This window comes from Phyllostomus hastatus, unplaced genomic scaffold (genome assembly GCF_019186645.2).
Source record: "Phyllostomus hastatus isolate PE091 unplaced genomic scaffold, TTU_PhHast_1.1 phas_scaffold_501, whole genome shotgun sequence".
NCBI classification, from domain to species: domain Eukaryota; kingdom Metazoa; phylum Chordata; class Mammalia; order Chiroptera; family Phyllostomidae; genus Phyllostomus; species Phyllostomus hastatus.
In genome coordinates, this window is record NW_025334033.1 from 33,288,438 (window position 1) to 33,309,809 (window position 21,372).

A 21,372-nucleotide genomic window follows, 5' to 3' on the forward strand; every position below is an offset into this window, starting at 1 on the left:
CAGTATGGGACACATGAGAAGCAACCACACATTGATGTTTCTCTCCCTCTTTCTCCTCCTCTTCCCCTCCTCTCTCAAAAAATAAATAAAATATTTTTTAAAAATTAAAAAAAATAAAATACTGTACCTGTTTTGAGGAAGGCTTGAGATTCTAACAGTAAAGCTCTGAATTGTCTATTATATAAGTGTAAATGCCACCAACAGCTTCACCAATCAACACTGTGTGGAATGTGCAATGCATGCTCCTAGTGTATAGAGGGCTGTGTACCCTTGTACAGAAAAGTTGATGAAGGAAGAAATACAAGCCATTTGGAGAGATAAACATGTTAGTTCAATCCCACCTACACAGGAGAATGTTTACGGTGGACCACAGTAAGAGTGATACTTGGAGTATGGTATTTTGTAGAACGTGAGGCACAGTGGGGTGCTGAGGATTACTCCATCATCGTCAAAGTATGCGTTATGCTTTCTAGAGGTAAGAAGTGTCATTCACATCTGGGTTTAGGCAGGGTTATTAAAGAAGTTCTGTGACTGTCCTTGATTATCACTGCCAAGGTGTGTTGAGAGTGTTCAAAAGTATGTCCCCTAACCTTGGTGAGCTACAGCTGCATGTGATGGTGTCCTGTGATTCCATGGGTACCCTGGGTGCTCTATTTCATACAGACCCTCTGGGACCTTTGCTCCTATGCAGTGGGAAGCAGAGGACCACAAAATCTGCCAAATGAAATAGAAAGGAATTGCCCATTAAAAACAGGCCCATAATTAATAATTGTGGCTAAATTATTAGAGTTGGCCCCCTGAAGAGTTCTGATGAAGACAGTAGAAGGTTTTAGGTTGTTATGGTGTGCCTAATTTGTCCAAATATTTTCATTATAATAGACTAACTGAACTCCTTGTAATTTTATTGAGATTGAGCTGATTATTGACTTAAACTTGTTGTTTTTTCTTTCTAGTATTGGCTATAGCCAGTCAAATACTATATACTTATTTTTTAAATTTATTTTTAAAATTTATTTTTATTTTTGTTTTTTATCTTTAGAGAGATGGTAAGGGAGGGAGAAAGACAGGGAGAGAAAAATCAATGTGTGAGAGATACATCCATCAGTTGCCTCTCTAATGCCCCCATCTGGGGACCTGCCCACAACCCAAGCATGTGCCCTGACTGGGAATCGAATGGGCAACCTTTCATTTTGTAGGACAGTTCTCAATCCACTGAACCACACCAGCCAGGGCTATACAATTATTTTTAAATTTTTTGTAAGCTTGAGCAGGTACTACTTCTTCCCTTCCCTTCCCTTCCCTTCCCTTCCCTTCCCTTCCCTTCCCTTCCCTTCCCTCTCTTCTTTCTCTTTTACCTCCCTCCTTCACTCCCTAAACTAACTCTCTCTCTCTTTCTCTATTTTACTTGTCTATTATGAATCAATGGCAAAATAACTAAAGTAAGTAGTTTGAAAAGCCAATGATATCCCTAGTGTAAATTTATACTCAGTGATATGACCATATAAGTATTAGTTACAAACATAATGGGAACATAACAGGCAATACATAGTAAGTAATGACAAAGATGTCATAATGATGATGATAATAATGATTTTAATGAAATCTAACAGTACAGTAGGATTGAAAATCAAGCATTCTATAGGTAATTACAATTGGGACATGGATATCCTCTATAAATATGAAAAGCTCTATAAAACACTAAGCTTTTATCCCTCAGCATTCTTGCTGAGTAATTTTGTTGGTATGTCAATTTACCAACCACCTATAGAAATTAAAGATTAGAAAGTTTTTGAATAACTGTAACTTTCTTATTTCCAGAGGATCTTGGAGCCAAAAGGTAACTAAGAACATAACTATAATGTACTATTCAATATATGAACTCATTATTTTATTTTATGAGAGGGAAAGGGTGGTGGGGGAGAGGGAAAAAAACATAACATGTGAGAAAAACATGGATTGGTTGCCTCTTGCACACCCCCAACTGGGGACCTGGCCCACGGCCCAGGTATGTGCCCTGGCCTAGAATTGAACTGGCAAACTTTTGGTTTGCAGTGCAATGCCCAACCCACTGAACCATAGCAATCAGGGCTGAATTCATCTTAAAATATTAAGATGATTGCAAAATTATTTCAAATTCTGAAAATTACATAAATAAAAACAATTCTCAGATATTTCTTTGGGTTTAGCAAAATAAAAATAGCATTTGTAAAAAGTTCCTGAAGAAAAGCATAGATCTCATTAATAATACATTTTAATTTAAATGTTGTCACAAATTCCCTGTGAGAGTCACGGACAGAGGACAATCCTCCGGGCCTTTCTCAGCTAAGGAAGAGCTGGGAACGACGTCAACAAAACATGCAGACAGCACACCTGGGGGTCCAGTCTACTCTGTTGATCACCAGGGTGTTGCCCAGAAATTCCAAATGTGACTTGGTAATATTTCTTGAAAGCTCAAAAGCTTTTCCTCTCTCCAGTAGCTTTCTGACATTAGCTTTAGCTCACCACATCCTAAAAACAGATATTTGGTTCCTAGTATTTTTTTCAAACCATAAAATAGTATTCACTGTAATTTACATTTCAAATGGTGTTCCTAAAATGTGGTCACAACTGCATCTATCTCAAAGCCTTTTCTTCAGCTTTTAAAAATAGTTCACCAAACTTTGTGAACTATTTTATAGGGTGATCAGTTATAAACTCAGGCCACTAAAGAATTTCCAATGTTCAGGGACAGTGACACCCACGCATAGTCTAATTCTCACTATAAATGATTATTTATGAAAAATTAGCTGTAGGAGCCCTTCTTCAGTGTGCTGAATGAACCAGATTTCTAGTCATTTTCTCTCAGTAATAACATCAATAATAATAGTGAATATTTATTGAGTACTATGTTCGGTGTTTTTCAGTGCCATATGAGGTAATGGCTACATCTAGCCTTATTTTACACACAGGTAAAAGAAATTGAGACATTCGCTTGCCCACAGTCACAGACCCAGTAAATGATAAAGTGTGTCCTCAAACCCTGTTCTTTATGACACTCTCACCACTCCGCTCCAGCTTGCCTCAGAACCAGAAGTATTCAATCTGCCCAAGCCATCAGTGCTTTCAGAGAGGAGCATGAGTAGACTATAAAGACTGTATTTATACACGCTCCCCTTCCAGCATCCCTAGCCTTTTGGATTGCTCAAGAAGAAAAAGTTGCCAGAAAACCACACACATACAAAACTCTCCTTTTTGTCAGCAAAATGTAGGCCCCTGGAGAACTTGGTCAAAGGAAGCGGAAGACCATAAGATTATCCCTGCTGGCTGTGAGTGATGGGCTAGCTAACAAAGACATAAAGAAGAACTGTGCTTGGCAAGTGATGTCTATAAAAGGCCAGTCCTTTCTCACAAATCTGAGTAGCAACAGAAATGACAAGAAAGGGGAAAGGCAGGAGGAGAAAAGCAGAGAGAGGGAGACATGGAGGCTGGCATCAGTAGTCACAGCATTGGCATTGCTGGCTGTGTTTAGAAGCAGTAACAGATACCATCAGCTGAAACAGCAGAGAAACGAATCATTCGAGACAGAAGACACAACAGCTTTGCTGCCCTGGGGGACAACCAGCCACCTGTGTCTGGTTTCTGTAGCCCATTGGGATCTGGGGCAGGGAACCCCACCCTGGGTGGAATGGGGACAGGCAGCTGCCTCTGCTCAGCAGCCCCCAGAAGCATTAGTGTGTCCTGCAGGTCAGGCCACCGGCACCAATACACCATCACAGCCCTGGAGTCCCAGTGATGTGTCAAAGCCACTCTTGTGTGGTCTCTATCTGCGTCCTTAGAACAGCCCATAACTGATCTTCATATAGTCCCATCCTGCAGAAGCAGCTCTAGCGGGGGACTGGGGAGCTGTGATGCCCCTCTGCAACTTTCTGATATAAATAAATGATGCTTTCTCAATTTCCTCTTCTATTCCTGCCCTTACATCTCTCCCATATAGAAACTTGGAGTGGCCACTATAGTCACCATCCATATGACTTATCACAAATTGTTCATTGTGTTTTGTTTCAATGTGCCAGAAAAGTGTCTACAATATTTTTAAAAAGAGATTTCAATTGAGGAAAAGTTAAAATTTTATGGCTAGATACTGAAATGGTTAGCCCACTATTTAGAGGGAAACCTCAGCTGTCCAGTTCATTTTGTATAGACAGCTGTGTTTGCACTTTAGAGCACTCTGTGTGATTCAAATGGTACTTTGAGTGCTTACTATAGCAACATAAATTCTGGGTTTCTGGAGCATGCTAAAATGAAGGGCTCTAGTGACAGTCTTTTAATACTGTCAGAGCAGCACCAGAAACAAAAACATCCATCGGTCCTCATAACTAACTGGATGGAGCAAAACCAGGGTGCACTGCTAATCACCACCTTCTTCCCTCTCAGCTTTGCCAAATCCTGCAGGCAAGAATGTAAGCCATCATTAGCACACATCTCCCAAAGTTTGGGCTATTCCATTGCCAGCTCTTCCAGGATGCACTCCGTGACCCTTTCAGCTGGAAGTAACTTTACCCCCCTACCAACTTCTACGGCATTGGTGTCTGGGAGCTCACTCTCTCTACCTGTGCTGGGTCATGGTGTGTGGGACTTATCTCACACACTGAAATGTAAGCTCCCTAAGGGTAGGACTCATCCTGAGTCATCTCTCTCTCCTCCCCCGCCCCTAGCCAGCATTCAGCTCCTAGCACAGGTGTGCATTAGGTGCTGGCTGACTGATGAAAGGGTGAGGGTGGGGACAAGCCTCCTCTGTGCATTGTGCTTCTGCCAGCCGGAGGCAGTACAGTGTCATGGTCCAGATTCTGGGCTCTGAAGCCAGGTTACCAGTGTTGGAATTCTGGATCCTTGGTCCAGTTCTTAATATCATGGTGCCACAGTTTCATCACCTCCAGCATGGGGATATTTGTAATAATGATCTTGTAGAGGTGTGAGGAATTGAGGAGTTGATCCCTGTACCACAATTTGTACAGTGCTTCCTCAAAGCAAGTGTCCCCCGGCGTAAGCTATTGCTATTAGGGAAGTCAGGGTTTGGTTGCCAACCATGCTTCTTCTGTGTTGCTCACTGGGCAACTACAGACTCACATCTCAGAGCATTTCTAGATTTTAATTCAGATTTTAAATTGGTGACTTTACAATTTTCATTCAGACCTAACCTGACTATCTTAGATGAAAATGTTTATGGAATAGAAATATTTTCCAGATTGTTGCAGCTAAGTCTGTAAGATTAATATCCACATGGTAAAACTTTCAGGGAACTTTGTGGGTGAAAAACAGTAGCTTTAATACTGTCCCCTCCCCCACATATTAGGGATTACGACATACGTTGCCATGAGACACTGTCCAGTGGTCCTGTAGGGAACTCACTCCAAGTGATTCCCAGACTTTAGGAGATCAGAGCCTGGAAACTGATGAGCTAGAGAAAGCCATGTAAGTAAAACTTGCTGGCTGTTATTCAGCATAAACAGGCCACTGAGGAGCCTCCTTTGAGAGCTCAGTGCATTCCTGATCACCTTCATTTCCATGGCAAAGGCTCCACCAGGTGGGGTTGGTGCAGTGCCCCTCAGGGTTGATTGTAAGATGACCCTGAGAGGGTCATCCAGTTAGACTTACCACCAGGAGACAGTATTGGTCGCTCTGGAAGGAGTGTTACAATCCTCAACCTTGGTTTGTTCTCTAAACCAAGAGGCCAAGCCTCTGTGATCACTGGAGCCCCGGACACTTTTCTTTCCAAACTCCTGGTTCAGATTCGACTTCCAGATGTGCAATATTCTTTATCAAGGAATCTGCTGGGCCTCTCCTTGACCCAGTTCTGCTTTTGCTGTCTCATTAGGAATGCTCAAAGGGACATGGTTCTGATATAGTGCCAGAGGAGGTCTTGCTAGTGACCTTGATGATGGGGCACTGCTCTCACAAGCCCTCTCTCGAGCCCTTTCTGGCTCGGATCCCGTTGTCACAGAGCAGCCTTCTGTCTGCCTCCATTCCACAGGCCCCTTCACAGGGGCAGCTGGGCAAGTCACAAAGGCAGGGGAAGAAGTTTTATATTCCAGCTATATTATTGCCCTGGCTTTGCAGAAGGAAGAAGTAAGAGTATGGCTCTAAGAGTGTTTTGAGGAGCAGCAGGTGGGGAATGGAGGAGGGTGCTTGAGGAGGCATCTGGAGTAGGGGTTCCTTCACCTGTGGGGAGTAGTGGGAAGCTTCCTCAGGGGAATGGCGTTCTTTCTTGTGCTGCCTGGCTCCCTGACCTCCTGGGCTCTGGGTCCTGGTGTGTGAGTGGGGCACAGAGGAAGGGCTGGCAACTCTGCTTCTGCTCAGCACTGGCAGTCTTGCTGCAGGTCTTGCCCAGGTCTCATGCCCCTGTTAGGACCTCGTTTCTTTCCTTGGTTCTGGGACCCACAAACTGGGTACTGGCCTGGCTCAAAGCTTCCCTGCCACCAAGCTTCAGTCTCAAATCTTGTCAGCTGTGTTCTCTTATTTCTTCACTTTCAAACTCTTCCTTGATTCTCCTACTGGACCCTAGTCTTTTAGAAATGGTGGGTTTCTTGTCCTTCAGGGACTAGAGCCTGTTCCAAACATGCAGGGGACATCTTTCACTAACTGGACTGTTCACTAGTGACACGCAACTGGCTCCCCCAAGGCGTGTCCACTCACTGCTGCCCACTATTGAAGCTCCCTGATGATGGCTGCCCAACCCCAACATGGAGCCTAGGTCAGACCTCATTTCTTCACCCACCCAGTCCCAGGCCAACACTACACATGACCCACCCACCCTGGGGGTGGTCACCCTGAGGTTTACTGGGCGTGCATATGGACCTCTGCTGACTTTCTGTTTCTGAGCTTCCCTTGGCTGGGCTCTTCCCATCTACCTAGCCTGCTCTCAGATGTTGCTGCCCTGCTCCAACAGGGCAGTGAATGGGGTGTCAGATGTCCCCAGGAGGACCAGTCCTTCTGCCAGTAGGGAGCCAGACTTGTAATCAGTTGATTCCACTGAGTCATGACAAGTCTGTACAGCTGTCCAAATGCACAACTCACTTCAAAGTTAAGACAAAATCTTGCTTGCTTTCTGAAAAGTACAGGTTCCCTTTCCCAACACATTATGTCTCTGTATGGTCACTCTGACCACTCTGTCGAAAATTTCAACCCCCATCCTCGGTACCCTCCATACCTCTTTCCTTATTTTTTCTTAGCACATTTTACTAATATATTGGATATTTCACTTACTTACCTTGCTTATTATTAATCCTTCCTGGTAGAATATAAGCCCCATGAGGGCAGGTATTTTGACTGATTTTATTATGCCTATACCCAAAGCAATCTCTGGCCCAGAAAAGTCAGTCAACAAATATTGGTGAGTTAAACGAACAAGTGAGTGGTGGATAAGGGCTATGCCCACTCCTTGCCAGCCAGGCCACTGGTTGCGGGCATCCTGCTTCCCCCTCCCATCTAGCCTGTCCATCACGGCCCTGGGAGCCCAGCTCGTTGGCTTTCTGCTCCCCCTGCCGCGCAGCACTCACCTTCAGCTTGTGCTCATGCTCCTTGTTCACGCGTGCGAGCAGCTGGGCTTTCCTTCTGTTGAGGGCATCAATGAGGGCATCACACTGGGCCACCAGGCAGGCCTCAAACTCCACACTGTTCTCCTGTGGGAGAGAGCACACCTCTCAGCCATACAGCGCCTGGGTGCGCCCAGGCTGCCAGAGCACACAGAGCTGGCCTGTCCACTTGTGGGGCACAGGTCCCCAGTGAAGACAGTGAAGAGGAATTCTGTCCACAATGCACATTGGGCATCTCAAAAATAACTGGATAAATTTCATTCTATAGTGGCTGTTTGCTTTAAATATAGATTGAAAAGACAAACATCACTTGATAAACTTATTTTTTATCAAAAGGGGATCATCTCCAAAGTTTGAATTATATTAAATAAAATTAAGCTTTGTTTGTAGAGTTGAACATGAATGCTGTGAAAGCTGGCATATGTCCAGCTGTGTTTGGTGGAAGGTGGCATTCAGAAGGGCTGCTTGCCTGAGGGAATGGGGTATTGTTAAGGCATGAGAGACAAAAGAATCTCTAAATTCAGGGAAGGAAAGGAGAAAGAGGATGGCAATGGTCTTCCATATTAAACAATAATCCAGTGACACTGGATGTTTATAAGAATAATCACGGGTAAAAGTACTTGCTCTCCTCATCAAAGAGAACGAAATGAACACAATTGGGTAGGTTGTTAAAGTTGGACATGAACCAACAGCTTGTGGGAGAAGGGTAACCATGTTCTAAATGAATGACAGCTCCCCCATGATGTTTGTACTGAATCCTGGATCTAAAGTTTTAAATTCATTTAAATCTGTACATACCATAGACATTAATTTTAAGCTTTTCTCTCACTACATTATAAGCATTCATTAAAAGTAATCCTTTCAATAAGACACATATAATTTTGACTCTCAAACCATAACCTGAAAAACTATTATAATTTATAGCAAGTCAAAACTAAATATTCATGTATACACTAATAACACATCTGAGTAAACTGTAAACTTTTGGGGACTGGCAAGGAAGGAATAGCTTAGCTTATCAAATTTTAATTTATACCAAAGCCATAAAGAACTGTATTTCTCTCTTAATATACGTATTGATATTTTATGGCCATTTTCAAATGCAAGGTCTTCTTTGTGTAAGGCATGTATTAATAATAGCTTGAGCAACAACTTCTATAAATGTAAAGTTTCAGCTTTCATGGCAATTGCTTTTGAGTTCTCAGAGAAGTCCCCTGGAAAATATCATTTCAGAGCTCTCTATGTCACATGCAGGGCAGTATTGGGAGGGAAGGGGGGGCCTTCTCTTTATAGGCTCTGATTTAGACCAGAAAGAAAGCTTTGTCTGATGAAGAGGTGAGGTTCAGAGGCAAGCCTGGGGCTGCATATTTCACGCCAGTGAAAGAAAAGAAGGGACTCTATTACTTGGGAGAACAGAAGGAAGGGTACAAGTGTTTGGTTGTTAGGGAATCAAAAATTTTAAAATGGCATATGTGCCAAAAATAGGCAAAGAAATCAGTGTGAGATGCTTTGAAAAGCTGGCTTACATTTAAAAAGCCATTTCTGCCTTGACAAGGGTTAACGATTAGCTCAGAAAGGCAATTTACTGGAGGCCAGAGCCAAGGTTACTTCTGTGAGGTAAATCTCAAAAGAATGGTGAACAGTGCAGAAATTCATTATTTTAGCATTTCATGTGATTTATGGCTTCTCCCCTTTAGCTTCCAAATGCTGGCTGATACGTTGGTCATTGTGTCCAGACAAAGCATTCTGAAATTGTAGTCACCAGGAGATCAAGGCTGAAAAATATTTAAGTATCTAAGTAAAGGAAAAGCATTACTATGGGGCAGGAAGGAAGAAAAGGGGAAGAAAAGGAAGGAGGAAAGGAAAGAAGGAAGGAAAGTAAGAAGAAAGAAAGGAAAAAAAGAAGAGAGGAAGAAAAAAGAGAAAGTGTGACTTGTTTTTACCATCAGATAAAATATAATCATTGCAAAGTGTTTGAGGGATGTATAGAGTAAAAAAAAACACTCAACAATAATGACTCTGAATTCACAAAGAAATAAGCCTCTTTCTAAATACACAGTAGTGGAGAATTAGGACCTCTGTGTGGAAGAGAGGAACCACTTGGAAAACCAGGTTCTTTCTGGCTTGTTGGCAAACATAACCACCTCAAGAAGGGATATCTTTGAAGTTTGCCTGTATGTGTGTTTGTAAGTATTAGAAGACACAGAGTAGAAGAAAATAATGGGATTTTCCCCACAACATATAAAAATAGAAGAGAAGTGGATAAATGTTTCCATCACATAGTTACATCTTAACCCCTGGGGTCTCAGTTGCTGTGGTACCTGGATCTGCTGGACCATGTTGCGGAGCTGCACCAGGAACTCCTTGGCTTCTTTCGCCCTGTCCGACAGCCCATTCAGTGCCTGGGAGAGCTGGCTCTGCAAAGACGAAGAAGGAAACCATGGAGCTATAATCATGTGAAGTAGCAATAAGATCATGTAGGGCTGTGTTGACCCGACATCCAAGTCTTCAGCCTCTTCAGACTCCTTTTGTCTGAACTGGGCCACTTTGCCAGCATCTGTATTTGGATTCTGTTAACAGTGGCCTCCAGTTGCCGTCCACAGGCTCTTGAGTAGTTTCTCCTCTGAAGCAGTGAGAACTTCTGGCCATGCTGTCAAAGACCCTTACCAGCTAATATTTGCCTGGAATTTCCTCATCTCACTACATAACTAATTCAGCAATACTTTATTCAATACCTATTATTTGCAAGAATTGAAAAAATGAAATCTGATGATCTTATCATTATCAACATTATTTAGCCCAAAGGGCTATTGGTTTGGGGTTGGGGCAGAGGGAGTGAAGAGAGTCAAGAACAGGAGAGGGAAGGAAGGAAGCATCACAGGTGTGATGCTCTGAGGTCATCTAAATGTAAAGGTAGATACAAAGGGAACCACAACATTCTTCCTCATTAACACCATCCTCCTTCTCCCAAGTACAGCCCTGTTGCCCTAACTCTTCTCCACACTAGCCTCCTAAACCAAGACATACTGTCTTTGTGATTTCCCATACCACCCCAACCTTATAGGGATGCAGTTCTTCTGGGGGGCACATGTCCAGGGAAGCACTGGCTTTCCCAGCCTTCCTGTCTGCTGGGGTGGCTGTGGGCCTTGCTGATGGATGAGACCTGAGTGGAAATCACCTGGGGGCTGGTGGAGTCTGAGAAAGCCTCTGCTTTTCTGCTAACATGACACCAGTGTTGCGGGTGCCTTCTTCTTCCATTTTGTCCCTGACTTTATGGCAAATGTCTTGTGATTCTTAAGAGAAGAAGGCCAACATGATAAGGGAGCAGGGCTAGAAAGAGAAACAACCTTAGTTCCAATGGCATTTTTGAGCAGCTGAACCAACACTTGAAGTCTCCTACCACTAGGTTTCTTATTAAAACTAACTTCAAGTCCCTTTGCTGGAGCTTTCAATTATTTGTAGCCATCACCATTGTACCTGGTACAAACTTCCAACACCTAGCAGCCTGGGCACATCCTTCCATCTCTCCAGTAAACTACAGCGACACACTCCCTCTCCCACATGCATTCTTTGAAAACTAAAGCCCACTTTCCTCCTTGCTAACACATGCCTCATTCACTCTTTCAGTAAAAAAGAAGAAATCTTAAAATTATATCTCTTGGTCCTATGCATGTTTTTCTTTTTATATTTGTTTTATTTAATACCAAGTTTGACACTAAACCTCTTTGAGAATATGCATGCCAAATGCTTGCTGGAAGCGATGTAGGGCAGTAGAAAGAACAAAGGCTTTGGAAGGGCTTAAGTTCTGGCTCTGTGCCCTTACTAAGTGTGGCCTTGAAAAAGCTAACTTCTGGTTGAGTTATTCCGATGGATAAAATAGGAATAATAATAATATATTGTAGTTGGGTTATTGTGAGGGTTTAGTGCATTCACTAATGTGAAAGTTCCTTCTAGTTAAGGGTAGAGGTTAAGGGAACTATTCTGAATTAATAAATGCTGCCAGATATTGGCTGTTCAAACTTCTACCCATAGTTTTACCTCATCCATAAATAGAGAAGAATACTCTTATTCTTGGGTGTTGTGGGCACTGCATAACATATAATACCTAAAGCCCAGAATCATGCTAGTGCATGTTGTGTGCTTAATACACACTGGCTGTTATTAACTCTTATTTACCTTCTTCCTTCCTGCTCACACATACCTGTTGACTGACTGTGGGCATTTAAAGAGGAGATTCCTTTGATACTTGTGCTTTGATTTATGTACTCAGACTCTAGGAGGCTAGACCAACAGCACAACTAAGTACGAAAAAGCACAAAATGAGCCAACACTTGCTGAAAGGGCTACTCAGTTCTTTATTACTAGGTCCCAGCTGCACTATAATCTGGGGTCAAAGTTTTCTCCTCAAGAGCTTTTTCCAGGGGCCCAGGGGATTAAAGGAGAAAAAAGGATCTTATTTGTAAGAGCAAGCAATAAAATGAGAGAAATTCTAAAGGAGAAATTTTTTCACTGTTACTTTGGAACTCATAGCACTTTTTTTTTGAATGAGCAAAAGCTGGCTGGGCTACCACAGTTTCCTCCCCCTTTTTATAATTATACTAAGGCATATAACCTATGCCTCAGTGACATTTGGAGGTTGGAGCACAGAGGCCAAATCCATTCAGCTATACAGAACTGGAGCTACCTGATTTCTTGTATTCTAGCTTTGCATTTAATTTTCTATATAATCAATCCTCACCTCCTAAAGAATTGTTAACCAGGTGCTGCTATACACTTAGACAAAGTTATTCTGTAGTTGACAAAGAAGGCTGGCCTCATCCACTTGCAGGATTTTATATGGCAAAGCAGTAAGTGAACTGAAAAAATCTATTTATCTGCAGAGTTCCTCTCTTTGCATCTATGTTCAGTCCCAAGGACATAGTCTACCTGGCAAATGACTGGTCTGGTATTTGATAAACAAGTGCATTATAAGATAAAGATCTAGAAACCTTTCTCTGAAGCTTTGCTACCTTGTAGAAATTGAGCAGAGGACAATGAAAAATCCTGGAAACTGTTTTTCACTAGAAAATGCTCTTATTGTATGGATTTACATATTTTTTTAATAGTATAGTCTTTTGATTACATTTATAAACTACATCTGATATAGAAGGACTTTATTATCAGTTGATTTTGTTTCTTAGAAGCATTTAAATTCCTGCTCTGTGCTAAGAGAGATGCTCTGTATTCAGGACCACAGAGCAACCCTGTGAATTTATAGCAGCACACTGAGGATGCAAATATTTAGTGTGTTTTCGTTATGGCATCTCTAGCTGTACATGTCATTAGAAGCTATAAAGCTTTGTCATGACATTCTGATTTCTTGGATATTTGTTTTCCAATTTCCTGAAAAGGTGTCATGATTAGAAAGTGAATGAGAATGAAAAAATGATATTGCTGAAGAAGCACTGAAAAATTTCCAGTCAAGTGCTCAGAGCATGCTCTGAATAACCAAGATCTCCTAGGAAGATGGCAAGTTGTCCGTAGCTTGGGGAGAGAAACAAAGAACTCTGCCTTCTCCCCTCCTCTCCTGAATTTCCCCTCCAGTTTCCACCCAGTCAGGCTCCCCTTGCCTCCTAAAAGACAAAATGTTACAGCAGATTGGGAGCTCAACCTGGGAGCAAATATAGAGGATATTTCAAACCCTATTATTATTCAGGCTCAGCAAATGGGTAGCGCATTCTACGCACCCTGACCAACTCCGTACTTGCCTGTGTGTCCGCCCAGCCCAGCTGCTGAGCATGCTCAGACAGAAGACAGGGTCTCCTTTCCTTTCCTGCTGTGAACATTATTCATGCGTCATCCATTCCCTTCCCCATGCCGCATCCCCCCCACCTCCCCCTGCTTCCCAGGCCCAGTTACTACAACTATTGGATGGAGGCAAATTGGGGCAAATGCAGGAAGCTTCCTGGCTGTCTGGGATCTGAAATTACAGGCACAACCTTGCTGCCTCCCCAGGGAAACTCTGTCACAACGCATGCTGCTCAGGGTGGCAACCCATTCCACCTCCTTCTCAGGTGCCAAAGTCAGCACAAAACATGGGAGCAAAGTGACAATTCACTCAGTGTGATTCTGTAGGAAGCCCTTTTCTCCCTCCCCTAAGAGAATAACAATTCTTCTTGAAGAAATACTGATTTTTGAGTCTCACTACATACTGCCATTACATAATTAAAAAGTAAAAGCAAGAAATTCTAATAGCTACAATATATTGGCCATTTATTACAAGCCAGAAACTCTGACAGGAACTTTATGTGCCCAATTTAATCCCAGTCACTACCCTGCCATTATGCAGAGGCTCAGGGAGGATACACATGCGTTCAGGTTCAACCACTCACACGTGGAAGGGCTGAACACAAACCGTTGTCTGATTCCACAGTTGTGAGTTTTGCTTCATCCTCCCAAAGAAGAGAACTCCTCCTTCACTCATGAAGGAAGGAACAAAACCAACCCATGGTAAGAGCACGTAAAACCGAAGAAGACGGGTTGGTAAGGGTATTACAATTGATTATGAGGGAATTTAGTTGTGCTTAACAATCAAACAATATGTAAACCATAGCATGGCTAGTTAACCTATGAAATGTTCAACTTCTTTTACTCGCATAAAGGTTTTTGGTGAATTTGAAAAGGACCCCTGTCAAAGAGAGGGGCCCATGGAATGTGCAAGAAGCTTTGGATCAGGGTCCAACCCTGGCTTTATTGCCTGATGACCTAAGACATTGGCAGAAACTGAGCTGAATGTGGAATGAACGACATAAACAAATGAGAATTTACCAAGGGAAGCTTCAAGCTGAGGAACCTCCAAGCTGAGCTGCCTAGGACCTGACTCTCCTTCTAGATAAAACTTCTATTCTTCCTGCCTGCACCCGTCCTGTCTCCCTGAAGAGATCTCTCCTCTGGTTTCTCTGGTGGTGGGAGTTCCTGGATCAACCCCAGCCCCAGCTCACTGTAGTTACATGAGAAGGAAGCCTCAGAGGCTGGCCTGCCTGGAAGTGCCACCCTGTCTTTAAGCCCAGCAGCAGGGCTAGGGCAGTGAACAGGTTGTGATTTGAAAACTGAGTAGCTGAGCCCGGGGACTAAAACACACAGTCTAGGGGTGAGAGAGAGTGTGTGTGTGTGAGTGTGAGAATATCTGAGTGTGTGTGAGAGGCTGTGAAACTGTATGTGATTGCATGTGCATATGTGTGTGAGTGTGAATGGGAGTACAGAGTGGGGAAGGCTGTAAGAGAGTATGTGAACGTGTGTGTATGAGATTTCTGATCAGTAGAGTAGGCTCCTGGCTTTGGATAAGACTGGAATCAGAGGGGTCTGATGGGTAGAATTTGGCTAGAATTTGTCCCCTAAACTGCTGCCTATTTCTTGATGGCTGTAACAAAGGGTCTCTCTGTGGCCAAACTCTAGCCAGGCTCCTCTGAGCTGTGTTCTCGACAAGGCCTCAACTGTGGCCTATAAAGACTTGAACAAAACACTAACACAGTTTCAAACACCTCAAGGCCACATCCCTAGGATGACATTAACCCCCCTTCAAGTGTTTGTCTGAGGAAACTCAAGGCTGCCAAAAGAATTTACTGTTTGTTCCAGGCATTCCCTATAGATAGGGCCCCTGTCTTCCAGTTTCTGTGGGAGGCTAGGAGCCTAACCTCAGTAAGAGCCTGTTAGCACAACCAAATGGGTATTACATGAGCCAACTCCGCCTTCCCACTTTTTGTAATTTTTCACTTATCTGACTTCACTGAGCTCCTGCCCACCTCCTCCCTCCTCCTTCATTCTCCCTTTAAAATGCTCCGTCATCTCTGTAAAAATTGAAGTTGAGGTCAGTTAATGATAGACTCGTTTTCCTACTGCGAAAGTATACCACTGATTAAAATCTGTCCCTACCACGTCACCTAGTGCCCGACTTTGTTTATCTTTGACAGTGGCAGACCCAGGCTCTGACCCAGGGAGAGCTGGGGCAATCTCCGGGCCAAGAGCCAACCCTTCAACAGGCCCAGGTTAACTTAAGGATAAGAAAGAAAGCCTATCACTAACAGACCCAAGTTTCCCTGCCTACACTGGCACAGCTCTCTTATATGAAGCAAACCTCACCATTTTTGTTGTGACCCTGACCCTATAAGTTGTGTGGAGGACAGAAAGAAGGAAGACATCATGGACTTTTAATCAAACACACTGTCACGTGTAACCCACGCTCCACCTCCTCAGTGCCGGCCCTGCAAGCACAAGCACACATCCTCACCCGAAGCGTATGCAGAATGCCATTTATCTCCTTTAAAAAACAATTTAAATCCAAGCATTCTGTTTCAGTCACTCGTTAAACCATAAACATGTACCAGAAATGCCATTATCTCATCAGATTGTAGCAACTGAATGAGATAGATAGGGTAATCAAATCAACATAGGCCAATGGGGTTAAGAAGATAGACTTTAAGGTCAGATGGACTTAAGTTTAAATTCTAGCCTTTTATTGTGTGATCATGGACATATTACCTAACTGTATTGGATACTGTGGTGCTCTGCTGAGACCCCCTTTCAAAGGCCAATACATCCTTTTTCCAGCTGCTGCATATATCACTATTGATAGATTACACTAGAAATTGTTCTTGCCAATAAGCAACTGCATTGCTCAAGGCTATGTCCCTTCTGGGGAGTCCCATGAGTAGCTGCTGGGAGCCCCTTGCCTTGATTTGAGAACAACCCTTCAGGGCCATCTCAGTTCCAGAAGCCCCTGTAGGGTGGGCAGAGGCCACGGTAGACCACTGTTCTCCCTTTGCCTTCTCACTTCTTACTTCTTTACAGGTGCATCTACTGAGAGCACTCAGCAACTCAGCATTCCTATGCAATTCTCCGATTCTGTGTCCAGGGAATCCCATCTAAAGTACTAAACTTCCTAGGCTTAGTTTTCTCATCTGCAACATGGGAACAACAACAGTACCTGCATCATAGGACTGTTGTGAGGATTATATGAAATATGGATAGAAAGTTCTTGTATATAACACCTTGCATATTATAAGCATTTGTTTAATAAGTAGTATTATTTATATTAAATTAATGTTAAAATATACATAGGCATCATTAAAACACTCTGCCATACCACATGTCTCTCTTTGGGGTTTGGTCAATTATAATTACTCAGACAGTGGGGCAGATTGTAGTATTGCTCACAACCTTTTGCTCCCAACCTTTTGCTCCCTCCCCATTTTTGCCACATGACTTGCAGGGCCTTCTGTAAATGGAGGGTGTGTCCCTGCCAAATTGTCATCCTTGGCCATGTGAGTGGCTTTGGCCTAAAGAGACATTGTGATTTTTCTGCCAGCTCCTTTGTTCTTCTTATTTGTCACATGAATCTGGTAGAGTGTTGATAAACTGGCTCTCAAAAAACAAAAACAAATTGTGATTTAAAGTGTTTGCCAATTTCCATGGTGTAAACACAGTTGATTTTAGGCTACCCAAACAATATCACTGAACATGGAGTTGGAAGAGATGTGCACCATCAACCCTTTGGAGCTGTGAGCTGGTCTGAGCCAGGTCAGCGTACCAGTGGGTGCAGGCTTCAGAAAGAAGACACGTACAACACAACTTCAGACTACTGCCTATGGAATTCATATGAACAAGAAATAAGCCTTTGTTTTATAAGCCATTAAGGTTTTGGGGGGTGTCTTGCCACCAGTACAGATAACAACTATATTTTTCCCTTCATTATTTACTAATTTAGTCACTACTCATGGAGTCTAACCATGGGCCAAGAGGTGCTTCATGGTAGGAAAACTGATAACAAAAGTAAACACTATCCCTTCCCTCAAGGAACCATCATCGCCCTGAAACTACCACTATTTTGAGCTTAGCAATGTCCATTTAAAAGTTCTCTCCTCTAGGCTCTCTAATGAAGCAGAAGAAGACTAGAATATTCCAATAACCAACAACAGAAATGGAGTTCTCTCTCTCTCAGGGAAAAAGGCAAAGTATCTGTTTTCCTAGCAAGACATGGCCAGTTCGGGCACAGCTGGAATTCCACAGATACCCTGAAGAGCTTTGAAAGTCCATCAAACTGAAGGTGTTTCTCTGCTTTAGACAGGAAGCTCTTGACCTGGAAATACAAATCAACATGGCAGGTTTCTTCAGTAATGAGATGAGAGGAGCCACTTTTCATCTCATGGCACCAAAGCCTTCCTCCAAACAAATAAAAAAACTGTTGCTTCACCCAACGTTCACAGTTTCTTCAGAGAAAAATTAATTTGCCATGTCTCTATGGCTTTTGCTTAGAGTGCTGGAGGCTGTAAAAGAATTCATGCAGTGATTGTGATTGAAGGCATGAAACTTTAATAAAGCAGAGGCACATGGGCTGCAAGGTCAACACCACTCTGCCCAAGGCTCTGTCAGAGAGTGTGCCTTTCTACGGATATTCTAGGCCATGGTATGTGTGTTGTTAGGCAGTTACTAAGTATTTACAGCCAAGGATAAAAAATATGCCTTCCTTGGGCTAAGCCTTTGTGTAAATATTGGATTTCACATCTTGGAGATGGACCCCAGGATAGACCTCCTTTGTGCAAATGCTGCCTTTCCTCTGGAGAATTCTAGGGCCCCAGCCAACAGGCTCTAAGTCCCTTTCCAGAAAGCTGTTTCCTCTACGACCCCCCTCTGGCTGCCTTCAGGTCCACACTCCCTGGTACACCGTGCTCTTCCAGGTGCTGTAGCATTCTGCTTTGTCTGCTCCTACACCAGGGAACAGTTTGAAGACGGAAAACAGATTTGAGATCTATAAATTTTCAGTTCTCTGTAGTATCTAAGTGCCCCAGAGAGAAACTCTCAGTGCTACAATTAAGGGCTTTTCACTAAATAACTAAAAACATACTCTCAGAAATATATGTGATAAAGTGAAAAATCACCAAACTACTTTTCATATACAGGGTCTGGCACAAATAACATTCCCTTTTTATTACAAAATCTTTTACTAAAAATTCATAAGCATGTAATTCTGAAACATAACAATATCACACTCAAGCACACCATATGACATTGTAGGTGAAATATTCAAATTAAAACTATAAGTTATTATACCCATATTATTACCCTACCTACCATACTCAAGCAGGCCTTACTTTTGCCGTACCCTGCAGAAACACTTTTATTGTGCTCTTTTGGAGACTCAAGTGTTACATCAAAGCAAAATGACTTCTTACTTATCCTCTCAAATTTCCAGTGATGAGAACTAAATATCTGGTGGGAACATGACTTTTCATTTGTTTAAAGAAGTAACTTTATACCCTTTGTTTCAAAAGCAGAACATGCTAATTTCAGAAAAATCAGAAAATGAAAGGACTTAAAAGAAAACCCCCCACAAAACTACCAATAGCTTCAGAGACAGCCTGAAAATGAACCTTTAAAACTTGTATACATTTATAGGCAGATATGAATATCTCTATATAATGCAAATCAATAAAACTGAGATCATGTAATATGCCCGTTGTTCTCTCAAACCACTTTTCTCACTTAATATACTATAAATAATATACGACTACTACCTTTTTAATAGCTATATAACATTAGTAAAATTTGCTAAGTGGTAGACCCTGCTTGCAATATTTTGCACATATTAACTCACTTTTTCCTATGAAACAATCCAGCAAAAGATACTATCATTATGCAATTTTTAAAATAGTGATAGAATTAAGGCAAGGGAGGTTAAGTGGTCCAAAGTTATGTGCTGTTAAAAAGCAGAGTGGCAATTCAAATCCGGAAGTCTGTGGCCAGAACCTATTCTATTAACTGCAAACTGTAGAGTAACCACTGTGTAGGAGCATCATAATCTGCTTAACCAATCTCCTATTTTAGGATATTTAGTTTGTTTCCATCTTGTTGCAAAGAGCTGAAATGAAATTCATTTATTAAATATCTGAACATACTCTTGATTATTCTAATTTCCAGGAATGCAACTATTTGATCAACAAACTTTTAAAATTTAGAAGGTTTTAAAAATTGTGTTATCAAACTGTCCCTCTGAGTGGTTGTTCAATTCACACTCCTGAGGAAGGCAATGAGAGTAATACAATACTTGCTTACATATCTTACTCCAGATACAATTTATATTTGTTTTTGTAATCTGATAGGTAAAAAATGGAATCTCGTTTTTCAAAATTTGCATTTTAAAATTACTGGGGCAGTGTTTTTTCAAGCTTCTTACTAATCTTTTCTTTGTAGTTAAGGTATAAGTTCTCATTGGTATTGTTTGTGAAGCCCTTGGAAGAGGTACTAGCCCACAGTGTTTGTTAAAGAGATTAGTTTCCTCCCACTGCTGACGACTGACTGTGGACAAGGCTGTTTCATTTACCAAGAAAGCCTTAGGGAGCCCAGACTGGAAACTTATGGAGTCCAGGTCTGTTGAAGAGGAAATGAAAAGTCATGGATTATTATTTAAAATTTATACTATAATCATTATTTTGTGGACAGATGCATGTCTATGATAACTTATGGTAAATATTCAATGGATGTAAGAGAAGATTATATTCTCTTCTTATAGGAGAAGAAATAGTATATGATAATATTCATAATATAAACCTTTGTAATACATTTGTAAACACAATTGAAACTGTTAATTGGGTTATTCAGAAACCTGTGTTCTTGTTTATTATTTTTCTACTTGACTTACAGCATTCTAAAATAAACAGGTGGTCAAATGGATTGTGTTCTGATCATGGTCTTGTTTCTCGGAATTTTTGCTTTATGTCATCTGTGGCTCTGTTGTTTGTTATACCTTCTTTGTGCATTCATTATACCTTTAGCATCAGATCATATCCTTCCTTCTACGTTTCACTTAGTTCTTCTGGTTTTGTGCTCCACTTCACTCGAAACTATTATATATACCCTCCTCGCTCTTCATCTCTCTAGCATAACTTTGCTTACTTTCTGTATTAAAACTGCTTTTTTTCCCCTTTATCATGGGTAAATTTGGGCTATTTACATTTATTGTATTAATTGACATAGTTGGCTTTATTCTATCAACTTTGTTTATATACATGGGGCAAAAGTAGGATTATAGTTTTTCATATGGAAAATAATGAATAAATACAAGGAAGAGCTCAGTTTCATGTATTCACAATTGTAAACCTACTATGCCTGTCCCTGTATATCTGTTATAATCCATTTTTATTTTTTAACATTTCTGTGGCTTCATCACATTTCTTTACATATCTTAATCCCACTCAATAATTAATTTGGATGTTTTGCTATGCTTTTTCATTTTGCAAGCTGTTACTTTCTCATATTTCATTACATACAAACCTATGTTTGTCCATTGCTAAATCAAAATTAACTAATAACTTTGATCCTTCTGCTCTAGTACATTCCCCCAAATACTTCACTTAATATTTAGTATCTCTTATAAATTGAGAAATAACATTCTAAATACCCCTGGATCACACTAGAAATTAAAACTAAGTTTACATATTATCTAGCTATTAATGAAGACAAATAGTGTATGAAAATATATTGCTTTTTAATATATTATATTTAGGCTAGCTAGGAAACCCAAATGCTCTTTATAACATTGTGCCCACTAGAAATACTGTTCTTAGATGAAACATGAAAAACCAGAAACATTTTTTCCTCTTCTCCCTATCCTGCACCTTGTAGATCCAGAATAGAATTCTTCCCACCTCTTATATATTTTCAAAGCTAAATCACAATGGTGGCCAGATCAAAAGAAAGAGGTGTGCTTTTTTGCACATAAGTGCTTACATCTAGGAGGGCTTTTGCAGACTGTTCTTATGTCTGAACA

General features: G+C 41.5%; 1 protein-coding gene across 8 annotated transcripts in view; it reads right to left on the bottom strand.

Annotated features, from left to right (window-relative positions):
• Positions 1–21,372, bottom strand: part of TRIM9 (tripartite motif containing 9) — a 96,795-nt gene that overhangs the window by 39,419 nt on the left and 36,004 nt on the right. For all 8 annotated transcript variants that reach the window (XM_045823582.1, XM_045823585.1, XM_045823583.1 and 5 more), the window contains exons 2-3: positions 9,893–9,988; positions 7,536–7,658 (exon numbers count right to left, since the gene is read on the bottom strand). In XM_045823582.1, the coding sequence (XP_045679538.1) occupies positions 7,536–7,658; positions 9,893–9,988 (219 nt within the window). The remainder of the gene's footprint in view (positions 1–7,535; positions 7,659–9,892; positions 9,989–21,372) is intronic.